Source organism: Sparus aurata, chromosome 14 (genome assembly GCF_900880675.1).
Source record: "Sparus aurata chromosome 14, fSpaAur1.1, whole genome shotgun sequence".
Lineage (NCBI taxonomy): Eukaryota > Metazoa > Chordata > Actinopteri > Spariformes > Sparidae > Sparus > Sparus aurata.
In genome coordinates, this window is record NC_044200.1 from 14,661,164 (window position 1) to 14,674,211 (window position 13,048).

General features: G+C 42.1%; 1 protein-coding gene across 2 annotated transcripts in view; it reads right to left on the reverse strand.

Annotated features, from left to right (window-relative positions):
* cacna2d4a (calcium channel, voltage-dependent, alpha 2/delta subunit 4a) overlaps window positions 1-9,413 on the reverse strand; it is a 90,204-nt gene extending 80,791 nt beyond the window's left edge. The window contains exons 1-3 of one of the 2 annotated variants that reach the window (XM_030439677.1): window positions 8,585-9,413; window positions 7,019-7,219; window positions 2,462-2,543 (exon numbers count right to left, since the gene is read on the reverse strand). In XM_030439677.1, the coding sequence (XP_030295537.1) occupies window positions 2,462-2,543; window positions 7,019-7,219; window positions 8,585-8,592 (291 nt within the window). In that variant the 5' untranslated portion in view covers window positions 8,593-9,413. The remainder of the gene's footprint in view (window positions 1-2,461; window positions 2,544-7,018; window positions 7,220-8,584) is intronic. The other variant, XM_030439678.1, reaches the window with a different exon arrangement.
* Window positions 9,414-13,048: the final 3,635 nt, after the last annotated feature.

A 13,048-nucleotide genomic window follows, 5' to 3' on the forward strand; every position in this document is an offset into this window, starting at 1 on the left:
TTTATTGAATACTGCGCCTCCTGACTGACATCTGTGCATGTTTCAGTGAAAAATCCTCGCGTCAACATTTTTCTGTTGTTACGATGGTGAAGCAACGATTAAATACATGAGAAAAACAAAATAAAAGTCATATTTTCACACTGATGCAAATACACTGCACAAGAGAAGAGAACACACATAAAACACAGAGAGAAAGGAAACACAACGAAAAGGAATAATAGCTCTCCTTTAACGTTGGGGATGGAATCCTCATTTGACTAAATTAGTTGTTAACACATAAAGATTACTTCATCAGTCTCCTTTAAGAGTCTTTGATTGCACTAAATGTATTCTTCTGGGTGCATGTGTTCGGGGGGGTTGGTTCACTGTCCCAATTAGATTTATTTAAGCAGCTATATAAATGTAATCCTTCACTGTCGTTGGCTGCGGACCTGAAGGTTAATTTCCTGAACTGATGATAAACGCATCAGTTGTGATGGGAGATGACAGATTTGCAGCAATCGTTTGTTTTGGTGATGGACTTATGTTTAATTAGTCGTATTTAATGACCCTCCCGTTGCACTTTGCTATGGTAGGTACGTTTGTTGAGAAATAGACTTGTTAATTGAAAAAAAGTCCCCCAGACAGGTGTGAAAAGGCCCTTACAGCCACAGATATTGTAACCTGTTAACTTAAACATATTCTGACAATGTAGGTGAAGAAAGTGCTCAATTTGTCATTCAAAGGAAGATATAAACCATTTCCACTTTCACAGATGACGCTTTTCAATTGTCGACGCCTGAGTAAAGCGGATAAGAGAGACAAACATGTAAAATAAGAAATAGGATGATAAAGACGGGCTACAAATAACCTTTTCAACAAAAGCAAAGCTCCGGCATTCGTTGTTATCGTCGTCAAACACTCAACGTCCCATTCGGTTTACTCGGGCGAGAGGAGAGAGTCACTAAATGTACCGCAGATAACGAGAAAGATATCGATCAGACAGAGGCGGGTGATTAATGGCTCCGTGTTGCAGAGTAAAAAAACTACTGCGCTGGGTGCTTTTTACACATCGCTGCCTGAATAAGAAGATAAAGTGTGCAAGTAGGAGAAAAATACATTGAATAGAAATACTGCAATTACTGCAACTGGTACTACTGCTGCTGCAACACCAAGACTGTTTCTGCTGGTCAGTATTTTACGTCCTGCATGGTGCTCACGCTGAAAAATTGTTTGCACCAGCGAAACATCGAGGTTATCCGAGGCTAATCCAGCCAGCAACACAGGCGCAAACAAACAAAACTACACACAAGCTCTCTTGGATTTGTAAGAAATTGATTTTTGAAGTTACGCTCATACGCCATAAAGGGAGATGGGTGCATGTTTCTGTGAACACACAATTTATGTGTTTGTGTGTGTGTGTGTGTGTGTGAGTGTTTGTGTATGGCAGATGGTGAACGGGCCTGCTAGGGATTCTACAGGGTGGCATGCAGAGGAAGACCGCACATCCTAATTACTAAAACACACACACACACGCACACACACACACACACACACACACACACACACACAAACACACACAGACATAACCGCTTCTTGACTTTCGACGATAAATCACAGAAAAAATGAAGCAATTCAGTTGAATTCAGCTCAGTTCAATTGGTTCCAAGATATCCAGTATGAGATTTCACTTCATGCATTGTTAAAGCACGATAATGGCTTTAAAAGATGAGTGAAAGTTGTGTGTGTGTTGTGTGTGTGCCTGTGCATGATGTGTGTTTGAAATAAGTGTGTCATCACATTAGTCTCTGGGCCATGTGCAGATGTTGTACAGCAACTGTATGCCGGCCAGTTGTGCTCCTATTGGCCGACGGAGCGGAGGGGAGGGGGAGGAGATGCTGACCCCGCCCGTCCCGGTCTAATGTGATGATGTCATGTATCCTACATCTGACTGTGTCTTACGACTGTTAAATTAATTTGTATTTCACCCTTCTCTTCGTCTATTTTTATTTTCCAGCAGAAAAATTATAAACTGGCACATGTTGGCTCTGGAGTTGTAATCAGCCATCATTGTGAGGTCCAAACGCACTCTGTAACTTCACATAGATGGTTATATATTGAGACTAGGACTGGTCAGTTGGGATGCTGGCCCAAATCAATCTCCTATCTACGTTCTATGGTATGTCCATGTTCTATATGTTAGGGATGGTCAAGCAAAGGGGATTAAATCCTGAACGCAGCCATCATCACCTCCCCCTCAACCTCACTGATTTGTCTGTCTGAAATGGAAAACTGAATATAATATGATACATCCTAAGTCGGCGCACCTGCCTCTGAAAACATTGGCATTTTGTGTGTGTGTTTATATATATATATATATATATATATATATATATATATATATATATGTATGTGTGTGTGTGTGTGTGCATATTTCTGTGTGTATGCAACTGTTTGCATGTATTTGTGTGCGATTTCTCACCTTCTGTAGCAGTTTAGCGCCAGAGTATCTGGCAGACAGGGCAGCTATCTCTTTGCCAAACGATACAGCCCACTCCTGCACACTGGACACGGAGAAAACATGACAGTCAGTGATGGAGAAGCAAGCTGTCATTAATATTGCTGTAGAAAAGGCAATAAATGAAAAGACAAGGCAATTCAAAGTGTATTATATAGGGCATGAACGCATTGAGATAGGGTTACACTTTCAAATAAGCCATCCTTAAAAAGAGGCTATTGGCTTTTTTAATGGTTAACAAATAATTTCTTGAAAATATTGAAAATTCAAAGGCAATGTTGAACATTTGATCAATTCTTGTTTTCAGTGTTTAATGTTAATGCTGCATGAATCAGCAACAAGTCATTAACAAGATGTTTGTCTCTCTTATATTTTAGGTTGCCAGGTTGTGAAACATTGGTTCATTGATTTTTATTTTGCAGTAAATGCTGGCAATTCATCAACAAATGCCCAATCAATCAAATAGATTTTTCATATCATGGTAACCTCAAAGATGGTCTTATATACTGCTTATAAGTGATCTATAAGCCAATACTTATTTAGGTTAGAAAGATAGATTGTAGAGTAGAAAAAAGGTATCAATTAAAATTGTTCATATTTTGGCAAATAAACAAGTTCATTTAAAAAATATTTCACACAAGTAAACAAGAAAAAAGTTCCAACGGATTGAAATAAGAGGACAGTGATTTTCATTCATTATTTGAACCTTTATCATTGCCAGAAGTGGCAAAGTAAAACCAGCTAATCTGAGAAAGACGATAAAGCCTCTTTCTTAATCACCCTTTCCCCAAATTATCTCAATTTCCTGAGAAAAGGAAGAGCTAAAGAGATGGTCTGTACTGAAGGTGACCATATAAGATCCAGACAGCCAATCGAGTTAAGAGGTTACCCTGCATTCACCAATAAGAGATTAAAACAGATTACTGTTAAGGTGACAGTAAAAGCTGACAGTCACAGGGTTACTCTGCTCTCAGTAACATGCGGCCATTCTACAAATCCTCCATGTGAATGCGGCCAAGGTAACGTAATAGAGGTTAGAGTGTAGACAGGATGTGACAGATGGCTCAACCTATGGGGAGTCAGCCAGCTTGCTGCTAGTTAGTAGGCAGGGTTGTCACGGCTAGCCAGCCTGCCAGCACCGGGTACTGAAAACTGGCTGATGATTGGCTGACTTGTTGATATGTTTAATGTGATATATGAGTGTGGATTCATTCTTAAATGTGAGTACAGTGTTGCACCGTTTATATTCTTCTGCTGTTTAGGGCTACCAAAGGCTCTCTGAACTGTTTCCTTGACATGAATCATCTCTGTGACTGTTTCAGGAAAATGTTTGGACAGATAAATGAGGAATTGATTATTTTAGATGGTTAAATAACCTGTAGAGGCATGCGTTGCACAATCCCTGTCGTGCATCTAAAACCGTATGCTGTTCCCGTCAGGTGCAGCACAAGCAGGGCAGGCAAGGTTGGATTAAGACAGAGCCCTTACGCTGGCCAGCCTTGGGTCAAACGCCGTAATTAAACCTCTACTCTGAAAGGGCAAAGGGCAGCAACTGCTCACTGTGATACTGGGAAAACACGTTTACTTTTACTCACCAAGAAACTTCTGTCTTTTTTTGCCAAATTTTTGCACCAAGAGGGAATTATAGCCTATGATTGGAGGATTGTTGTCAGAAAAGGTTGCTCATTAAAATTGCTGCTCAAAAATATGTAATTGCCGTTGACCTTGACTTTTTTTTCCCCCTTATGGCAGCAGAGCAACGTTCCATCTGAGGCTATAGATTTGACCTCCTTGGTCTGAAATGTTCCGGTCAAGGCCCGCTAACTTCCAGTGCCACAGGGGCCCTGCTGCCAACTCTTCCCCAGGCACAGTGAAGCACTTTGGGCTCGGTGACCTGTGTTGGCCTGCTGAACCCTGCTGTCCCTGGAGCTCTAATCTCTCTCAGTCACACCAGCCTGTCTAGTGACGACAGCACACACTCCCTGAGCTTTAGAAGTAGAAAACTCACACATACGCAAGATTTATCCTGGAACAGCAAGATGAACTATTGCTTTTATGGCACTGTTCGATTAATATATTGAATTGACTATTGACTATTTTACTGACGCACGCACACAAACGCAGACCCAAAATGCTGTGTATTTGTCTCTGTCTTTTTCTATCCCTCTCTACCCCTTCCATTTTAACACACTCACACACACAGACACACACACACACACACACACACAGAGACACACACACACACACACACACACACACATTTAATAGGCTATTGTGGACTGACAGCACGGTATCGATTGTTGGTGTTTTTAGTCAGCAGGAGGTTTTGAAAACTGTTCAGGGAAAATAGCTTCGTCTGGCTTCTGGAGAGCAAACAAACGCAGCGTTGCAGTCCCGGATGAAATATAAATCCAAGCGAAAGCTGGTCAGGGAATGAAACACGCTAGGCCTCATGATTTGGGACATTTGGACTGCTTCATTTCTGATTAGCACTGTTGTTTCAAAACCAGCTTCTAAATATCACAAAACCAAATGTACAGAAAACCTTATATTTCACATGGTAAAGATAGAAGTTGTCTATTACATTGAACCTACACAACCTCTACGTATATGAAAACAGCAAACACTAAAATGTAAATTAGAATGAGATGAGACGGAAAGATTATTTCAGAGATTTGAACTGATTTATACACACAGCCCCCGTGCTGTGGATGAGGAAAAAATGAGAGCTGGAATTACCATCAATTGGCTCCTTGCACAGAAGACAGTGGGTGGAATGAGATAAACAAACCAATAGATTAATGCAAAAATAAGAAAAAAAATCCCCGGGGAGAGATGGCTACCCTTCAAAATGGTACACGATGTTGATGGAGGAGCTGGTACATCACTCCAGACCCCTTTTTTAATTAGATTGAAAATAAAACCACCAGATGGGCAGAAGCAATAATCTTAGATAGGGACAGTTGTGCGAGCTATTTTGACCAACACCAAACATAGAATCTAAATTGTGTACTCAAAAAGGTTGCATCATTTTATAGCAGTAATAAAAGACGGAACAGGGTTCGTAAGAGGTCATCAAAGGATAACTTGTCATCTGATAGAACAAGCACTAAAGGAGAAACAAAGTAATGTTTTAGTGCATATTGATACCGCTCTTCAACCAAGCCCATTGATCACAGTTTAAACCCACCATGATGTCACCCATTGGTTGAGGGACTACAGATTTGAGGCCTGGCAATTAAAGCCATCTTGATCTTTTGGAGCCAGAAATGACCATATTTGGAAAAGAGGGCAGAGCAAGAACAAGCCCTGGTATCATAGTCGGATGTTATACCATCACTGCCAGACTGCTGCTTCAGCATGATTATCATCATTAGCATGGATAGCAATAGCATGGATATTAGCAGTGATAGTCTCCCAAATATGAGGTCTTCTTTGGTATTAAGGAGCTGTAGAGTTTATTTAGGGGCAAACTCTGACCTGCGCTGTATGTTTACTGCTACAAGACATACGTATGTGTGATTCATTTCAATTAATTAATCGCAAAGCTTGTAATTAATTAGATAAACTGTTTTAATCGCATGACAGCCCTAACATTTACTCATTTACAGTAGGAAACATGCTGTATTGAAGAAGACTTGAATCTAGTGATCGAGACCATAAAGTCATTCGAAAATCATTGCCTGAGGTAAAACATCAAGTGAGAGGAAGGGGCATTTTCTCATAAGCTTACATACAATCAGACTCCTTTTTGCAACCAGTGGAACTAACCCCCTGCTGGCCGTTAGAAAGAATGCAGCTTTGAGGCACTTGAGCATCAGCTTCACTTTTCAGACACAGAAGCTCAGACATCACAGTCTGCTATGGCGAAATGTTGATTTGTCATATGTTGAAAAGACGGTGGAGTGTAATCACTACCATCATCTTTTGACAATATACTTTGTTCTTTAATTAGTATCTGTACATTTATTATTGTACCTCTACCTCTAAGTCAGGGCATGAGCCAAATGCATACGTCAACTTCAGTTCATTTGGCCGTGGCTGTAGCGAGGCTGTAGGACAGTTTGGCAGTTAGCTATTCCCCACAGGTGCCCATATGGCCCATATGTATCAGTGTGGAGTAGCCAGCCAAAATAGAAAGAACACCATTGACTCATCCATCTGACATGTGGATTCCAAAAGGACCACGGCGCACGGAGACTTGCCAGGGTGCCCACAGGGAAACGACCTGGTACTGTACCCTAGTAGAGTGGTTGATGTAATGTCTTAATAAAGCACTCGGTCGGCGGTCATCTAACTTGTGTTCGTCCCACTAAATGTCAGCAGGTTGTGTCTCGCTGTAAGTGAGGATGCAATCATAGTACACAAGATAATGCATTTGTGCCCCTTCCATATAGATGTCAGACTGCTTATTTTCATTTTATCCGTGTACACATTACTTTTCCACCGACTGAAACGGTTTCTCCTAATGGTTCAGACCGAAGAAGTCAGTCATGGTTTTCTAGTGTTAGTCTGACTCACGTTTCTGGTGAGATCCTCAGCTGGCCATCCACCATCAGGAACAGTGAGCTGGAGAGGATAATCCATAGCAGCATCATCAGCTTCCCTCTGTGCGGCCCACTTCTCTCCGATTTACTGGCATTCCCAGCGTTTCCCCAGCTCCAGCCGTTCATCCCTGCAGCTGCCGCGATCTGCATCAGTCCAGCAATTGTTGCACGCTGGCTCCAAGAGAAAAAATTAAATTGGGACAGCGCAAAGTGAGATTAGAAGTGCTCAGGTCACAGTGGTAACACACAGAGGGGGAAGCGTTAAAGGTGCAATCAAGTAGCTGGTGACTGTCATGTCAGCCGGAGTAAAACCCCTGAATACAATCTGTGATGGTTTAGAGTTTTCAGAGCAACAAGATCTATGATCTATGCAGCCTGTTTAGATGGATATAATTCACAGACCAAGTGAAAAACTTTATATATGTTGCCAGATTTGCTAGCATTTTTGTTCAGAATAGGACTGACAAGGGCAACTGTCATAAAATGGTCAGTAATCAAATATTTTTTACATATAAATGACAGATTTCTGAAACATCGACACAATCAAACACACAGTCAAAAGTCACAATCAAAGTAAAAGGCGTCTAACTACAAGTTTAAACAATATCCTTGAAAAAAACAATTGTAAACAATACACTGACATTTATCAGCTCTATCAGTTGATAAAGCAAACTTGCAATATCGTCCAGCTTCCATAAGGCAACATTGTGTTCTTTGAGAGTCATCTTTCTGGCCAACTAGTGAACAGAAGTCTGATATGTGCTCCAGTTTTGGTCTCCACCAACTCCTGATAGAAATATTTGGCTCTTTGGCTGCAAAATACTCCACTGTGTTCACCAGCTTTTCGCCAACTTTGTCTTCCTGTTGTTTGGAACAGGGATAATAAGATACAGCAGGTTTTTAGAGGCCACCGAGAGTGAACCAAAACGGTATTGTAGTGAGCTGTAAAACCAAAATGTTGTGCTAAAAGAGGCTAATATACCCAGGGGTAGGATTCAGGGTGATCTGGTCTTTCATGGAGTCCGCCTTGTTGCTACCTCTATGTTTTTTAGTGAGAGACTTGTGCGTGGTTTTAGGCTCACCTACACGACTGAAAGGGGCGAGGGGAATTCGGCTCATCCCGAGATTTCAATAACTCCAATATACTGGATTTTTCATTGAATTGTTGATTGTACCTGCTTCAGACTCAGGACATTTTGACAATAGAAGGGATACCTAACACACACCAGGAACACCTTTTGCCAACTTGCTTGGTAGAGTAATCCTTAAAACCAAACTGCAAAACGTAACAATGTCACCATGAAAGCGGTCACAGTGTTAAGACACTATTAAGAATGATCCTGAGAAGCCACAGCCTTTGAGAGGAAAGACTTAAGAGCTGTGAGACTTAAGACCGAAACAATCCAATCCCATGTGCTCTCCAGAAACGCAGCATGCTAATTTCAAAGAAAAAGCAAGCCGGAGCCCAAAAGTGGGTTGCAGCAAGATTAGAATACTTCCTCAAATCATCATAGACAGAATGGTAGCGAAGATTACTCACTATGTCATGTGGTCAGAGCTTTAAAACCATTCCCTTTGAGACACGTGGATCCGGAAAAGAAAGTAAGACATAAAAAAAAGTGTCTGGTCGATGATTCGATGTCAGCTCAGCCGCTCAACCTGGCGTACAACAGAGTCTAGAAAGCTCTTGTCTCCGGTGTCAAAGGTCACTTCTGCACGCCAGGAGTCACAACAGAGTCTTGCCATAGTCCCGCGCCTCTTAATCCTGCTTCTGCTGCTCCCATCATCCACCTCTGTCCCCCATGCTCCCTCTTTGGGATTCTGAAAGGGAGCGATGAAGACTTGAGACGTCCCGGTGAAACTTCCGTCCTCACACGAGTTCAGTCGCCCTGTACCCTGAGCCAGAACACTTATATTCCCAAGAGAGTTCAGGTCCTGGATCCTTGAATGATTCCCTCTCCTGCTGACCTCACATCCTGGTGGATCCAGACCAAAATCGTGCAGCTCTGGGACACGACTACGCTACGGGACGGATAGTAAGATGGATGGAGGGATGGAGGGATAGTGGGACTTCCTCTCTCTCTCTCTCTCTCCCTTTCCCCATCGTATCTCTTCCTGCTCCACGGCACCAGTTTATACCATAATCCAGGCAGGATTAAACCCCTCCTCCCTCCATCCCTCCTTTTCTCTCTCCATCCCTCCTGCTCTCTCTCTCTCACGCACTCACACACACACACGAACACAAACACTAACTCTCTCTTGTACTCCCGTATCTTTACTCCAATGCTCTTTGACCTATTGTCTTTCTAGTCCCGCTTTTCTTTTCTAGTTGTGTTTTTTTCTCCCTCTTGTATCCCCCCCTTAATCTCTCTCAATCACACCTGCCATTTTGGCATTCTTCCCCCCTTTTCGTCCTACTTCCATGCTTTTGAATCTTTCTCAATCTGCTTTTCAGTGAGAAAGAGAACAAACGAGGGAAAGGGTGGCTGTAGTAAAATGAAGTCATCTGTCATGAGGCGAGGAGAAGGAGGGAGAGAAAAACTAGAAAGGTGAAGGTGGACGCAAATGGGAGATCAAGGTAAAGGGATGAGGAGCCAAAGAGGCGGAAAGAGGAGAGCGTCCCAGTGGGAGGGCTGCAGTTGGAGCAGAAGGAAGTCGTGATAGTTGGAGGAGGACACACTTGACTGACACGAGCGCATAATGTGTCAACGCACTGAGACACCTAGTGGACTCTCAGTGACTCACATGCATGCACACACACACACGCAGACTGGGTACGGTAAAATGTTTCCTGTATGTAAAGATAAACAGTCTTTCTGTCATCAGTTTTAGTACTTTTTCAAATGTGTTCTGGAAAAGCTATCAGCCATCTCTGTCGCCGGTTGAGGATGACTAAAATTTTACACCTGTCTCTCATCTTTTTAAAAATCGCAAGTGTATCATTTTCTGTTTAAATGTTCTGCGTGTCTCTGTGTCTGTTTGCACAAAACTTGCTTAAAAGCTGGAGAAGATCTTTACCATATATTCATCTTCATCATTTTTACTTTTGTGATTTCGTTGCTGCTTCGTCACAGTGAGACAGGAGAAATTGTTTGGCAATGTTGTTGTGAAGAATGCAGCCCAACTTCCCCCCGATCCGAGGCCCGCTCCAAATGTCCTTACCTCGAACAAATGCGAACCAAATTTTACAGCTACCCGCTGGTTCAGTTATGCCAAACTTTTTAAGCTGGAAGAGCTTAATTTCTTAGCTTAAGCTCATTTGATTTATATGCCCGCCCTAAATCCTACAACAACCAATGAGTGATTGTGAAGGCCAGTGACCCTCTCTCTCTTCTCTCTTCTCCCTCCTGAGCAGCTTAAACGCCAGCCTCTGGGTGACTGATGCATAAGGCAGCCGGTGACATTTCAAATCTAGAAATATACAGTTTATTACAGTTTTTAAAGCCCTACACTTTGAAATAATGCAAGTTTATGATTTTTTTCCACATGCATTTCCGCCTATTTTAAATGCGTTACACTGAAAGATGAGAACCCACTGTGTTTTCCAGCTTGTAGGGGCAATTAAAGTTCCTCTGCAGGCTCATTTTTGCATTGAAAAAGTTTGGTGAGTAAGATGGATAAATAGTTCAGTATGTTCAAACTCATGTAGATTAATGTCTGAACCACAACACAGCTTGGGGGAGGAAAAAAAAACAGCTTATAACCTTCCAAAAGAGCCCCAGAAGAGTATATTGTGCACTTCATATGAGATTAGAGGATGAAAATGCAGCATGGACTTCCTGATGCTTAATTTTCTCTCACTGTAACTTGCTTTGGACGAAAGTGTGAACGAAATGAGTCCGATGTAATGTAATGTGATTATCTGACGTGCAGGCATTTTCGCTGACAGACATTTCACGTTCTACATTACAGGGAAAATCGTCCTTTTTTTTTTGCCCCACAACTGCTGCATAATGAACAGCCTCCATCGTTGCCACAGGCCACGTACTGTTTTGCTCACATTTACAGCCGAGCGTGTACTATTCAAACAAGAAATCTCGTGTTTATTGCTCAGCCTGAACGACAATGATTAAACGGTACGAGAGGTACAGCAGAGACATGGCGGCGAAATGACGTCTGGGGCTCAAATGGCCTATCTGCTGCTGGGACCATTAAGCCACATTTAGCTAAATACCAGGGACACACAGTCAGACTTACACACAAACACACACAACCATAGAGTGTGTGGAAAATACAGTGCACAGTTACACGCGCATGATAAACACAGACACAGACACACAGTTAAACATCTGCTCAGGCTGTTACGGAAATTAAAACGCAATAAAATACACACATGCATGTAATACTGCAGTGAACGCGGGAAGAGGTGATTAATAACGGACTGCAAAGAGACCGACTGAGATGCAGTGACGCGAGCGCGCGCGCACACAAACGCGAGGTTAGTGAGGTTAGACGCGCACGCACATGCTGCATATGCATATCCATGTACAAACACCGGCCGTGTGTAACAGCTGTGGGACTCCTCCTCCCCCACTGACCCAGATCACTCATGATGGGGATGAACACTCAGTCCCTCCTCCCTTTTCTTACTGAGTCTGTGTCATCTGTAAGGGGATGAGTTGAGTTATAGGGCAGGAGGATTTCTAACAGGGTGTACGCCCGGATGCCACACAGGAGGGCCGGGTCATTTAGGCTGCATTGCAATTGATAGAATATATGTTGATATGTTGAAATCGTAGTGGCAACCTTAGAAATGCTTGTGCTGACGAAATCGACAAAAATCAAATTGACAAAGAAATCAAATATCAGTTTGACAGTTTTGACCATTGACCATTGACACCTTGATCTCCTTTCTGATGCATGCTAAGGTTAGATCGTGTGTAAAAACTCTTAACTTTTAAAACAGTTTGGTGCCCAAAAATACAAAAAAAGCATTGCAACATACGAAGGCTTATAGTTATTTGCATGAGGCCAGGTTGAACCCTTGCCACTTTTTTTTAAAATCAGCAGTTGTGCAAAATCTCAGCAAGAACAAAGAGTTCTAACACAAGCTAAGAAAAAGCTGCAAAAATGCTCTTTAAAACAGGCGGAAATGTTGCGGACATGTTTGAACTACATTCAGGACCAAAAACAAGGATGTGGAGTAAAAAAAACAAAGACAGTTTATTTTATTTTCATGAACTCTGTTGCAGGTTTTCTTCCTAATTAATTATTTTCTGGGTGCAATGTTTTAGCCCGCTTTTTGTTATTACACATCTTCTTTTTCTCTTTACTGGACAAACTATCTTATCACATAAACACACTTGAATACACTAGACAATGATCCTCAAACACCATCAGACTCCACTGTGGCATAAACAACCAAATCACCGTCTCACTCACCTGTGCCCCTGTAGAGCGCTGTTATGGTTCCAACGTGTCTTGTCTGAGTGAAGGAGACTGGAAAAAGAACCAGACATAAAGAACCTCCCTTAAAATGAAGTTTGAGCGCAAGGACAACTCTAATGTGCATGAAGAAATCGTTTAAAAAAAAAAGACAAAAATAAAACCCTAGAAGAGTTTTACTCTCATTTACTCTTTTGTCTGGTTCATCAACTCTCGGATTTCCAAAGTGAAACCGGACGACATCCTCCATCTGACAGTACAGTGGCAACAAAAGTGGTTCGGACTCCCTGTGCTGTACAAACTGAAGACCCCGCCTCTCTGGGCATGGACACACACACACACACATGCACACACACACACACACACACACACACACCAGAAGTCATTGATTAGTATAAGCCAGGGCTAATAGTCAGCCTTTACTTTTAGCCCCATCAGCTAAACCAACGGTCTGGAACCTCCTGGTCTCAGAGGGGAAAAGGTGTGTGTGTGTGTGTGTGTGTGTGTGTGTGATTCCTGAAAATTTCAATGCCCTACCAATATAATTAAAGTGCATTTGGGTCCACAAAATAACAATTTCTTATATTTTTTGCGTATACATACTTTGGGTGTAAATCCT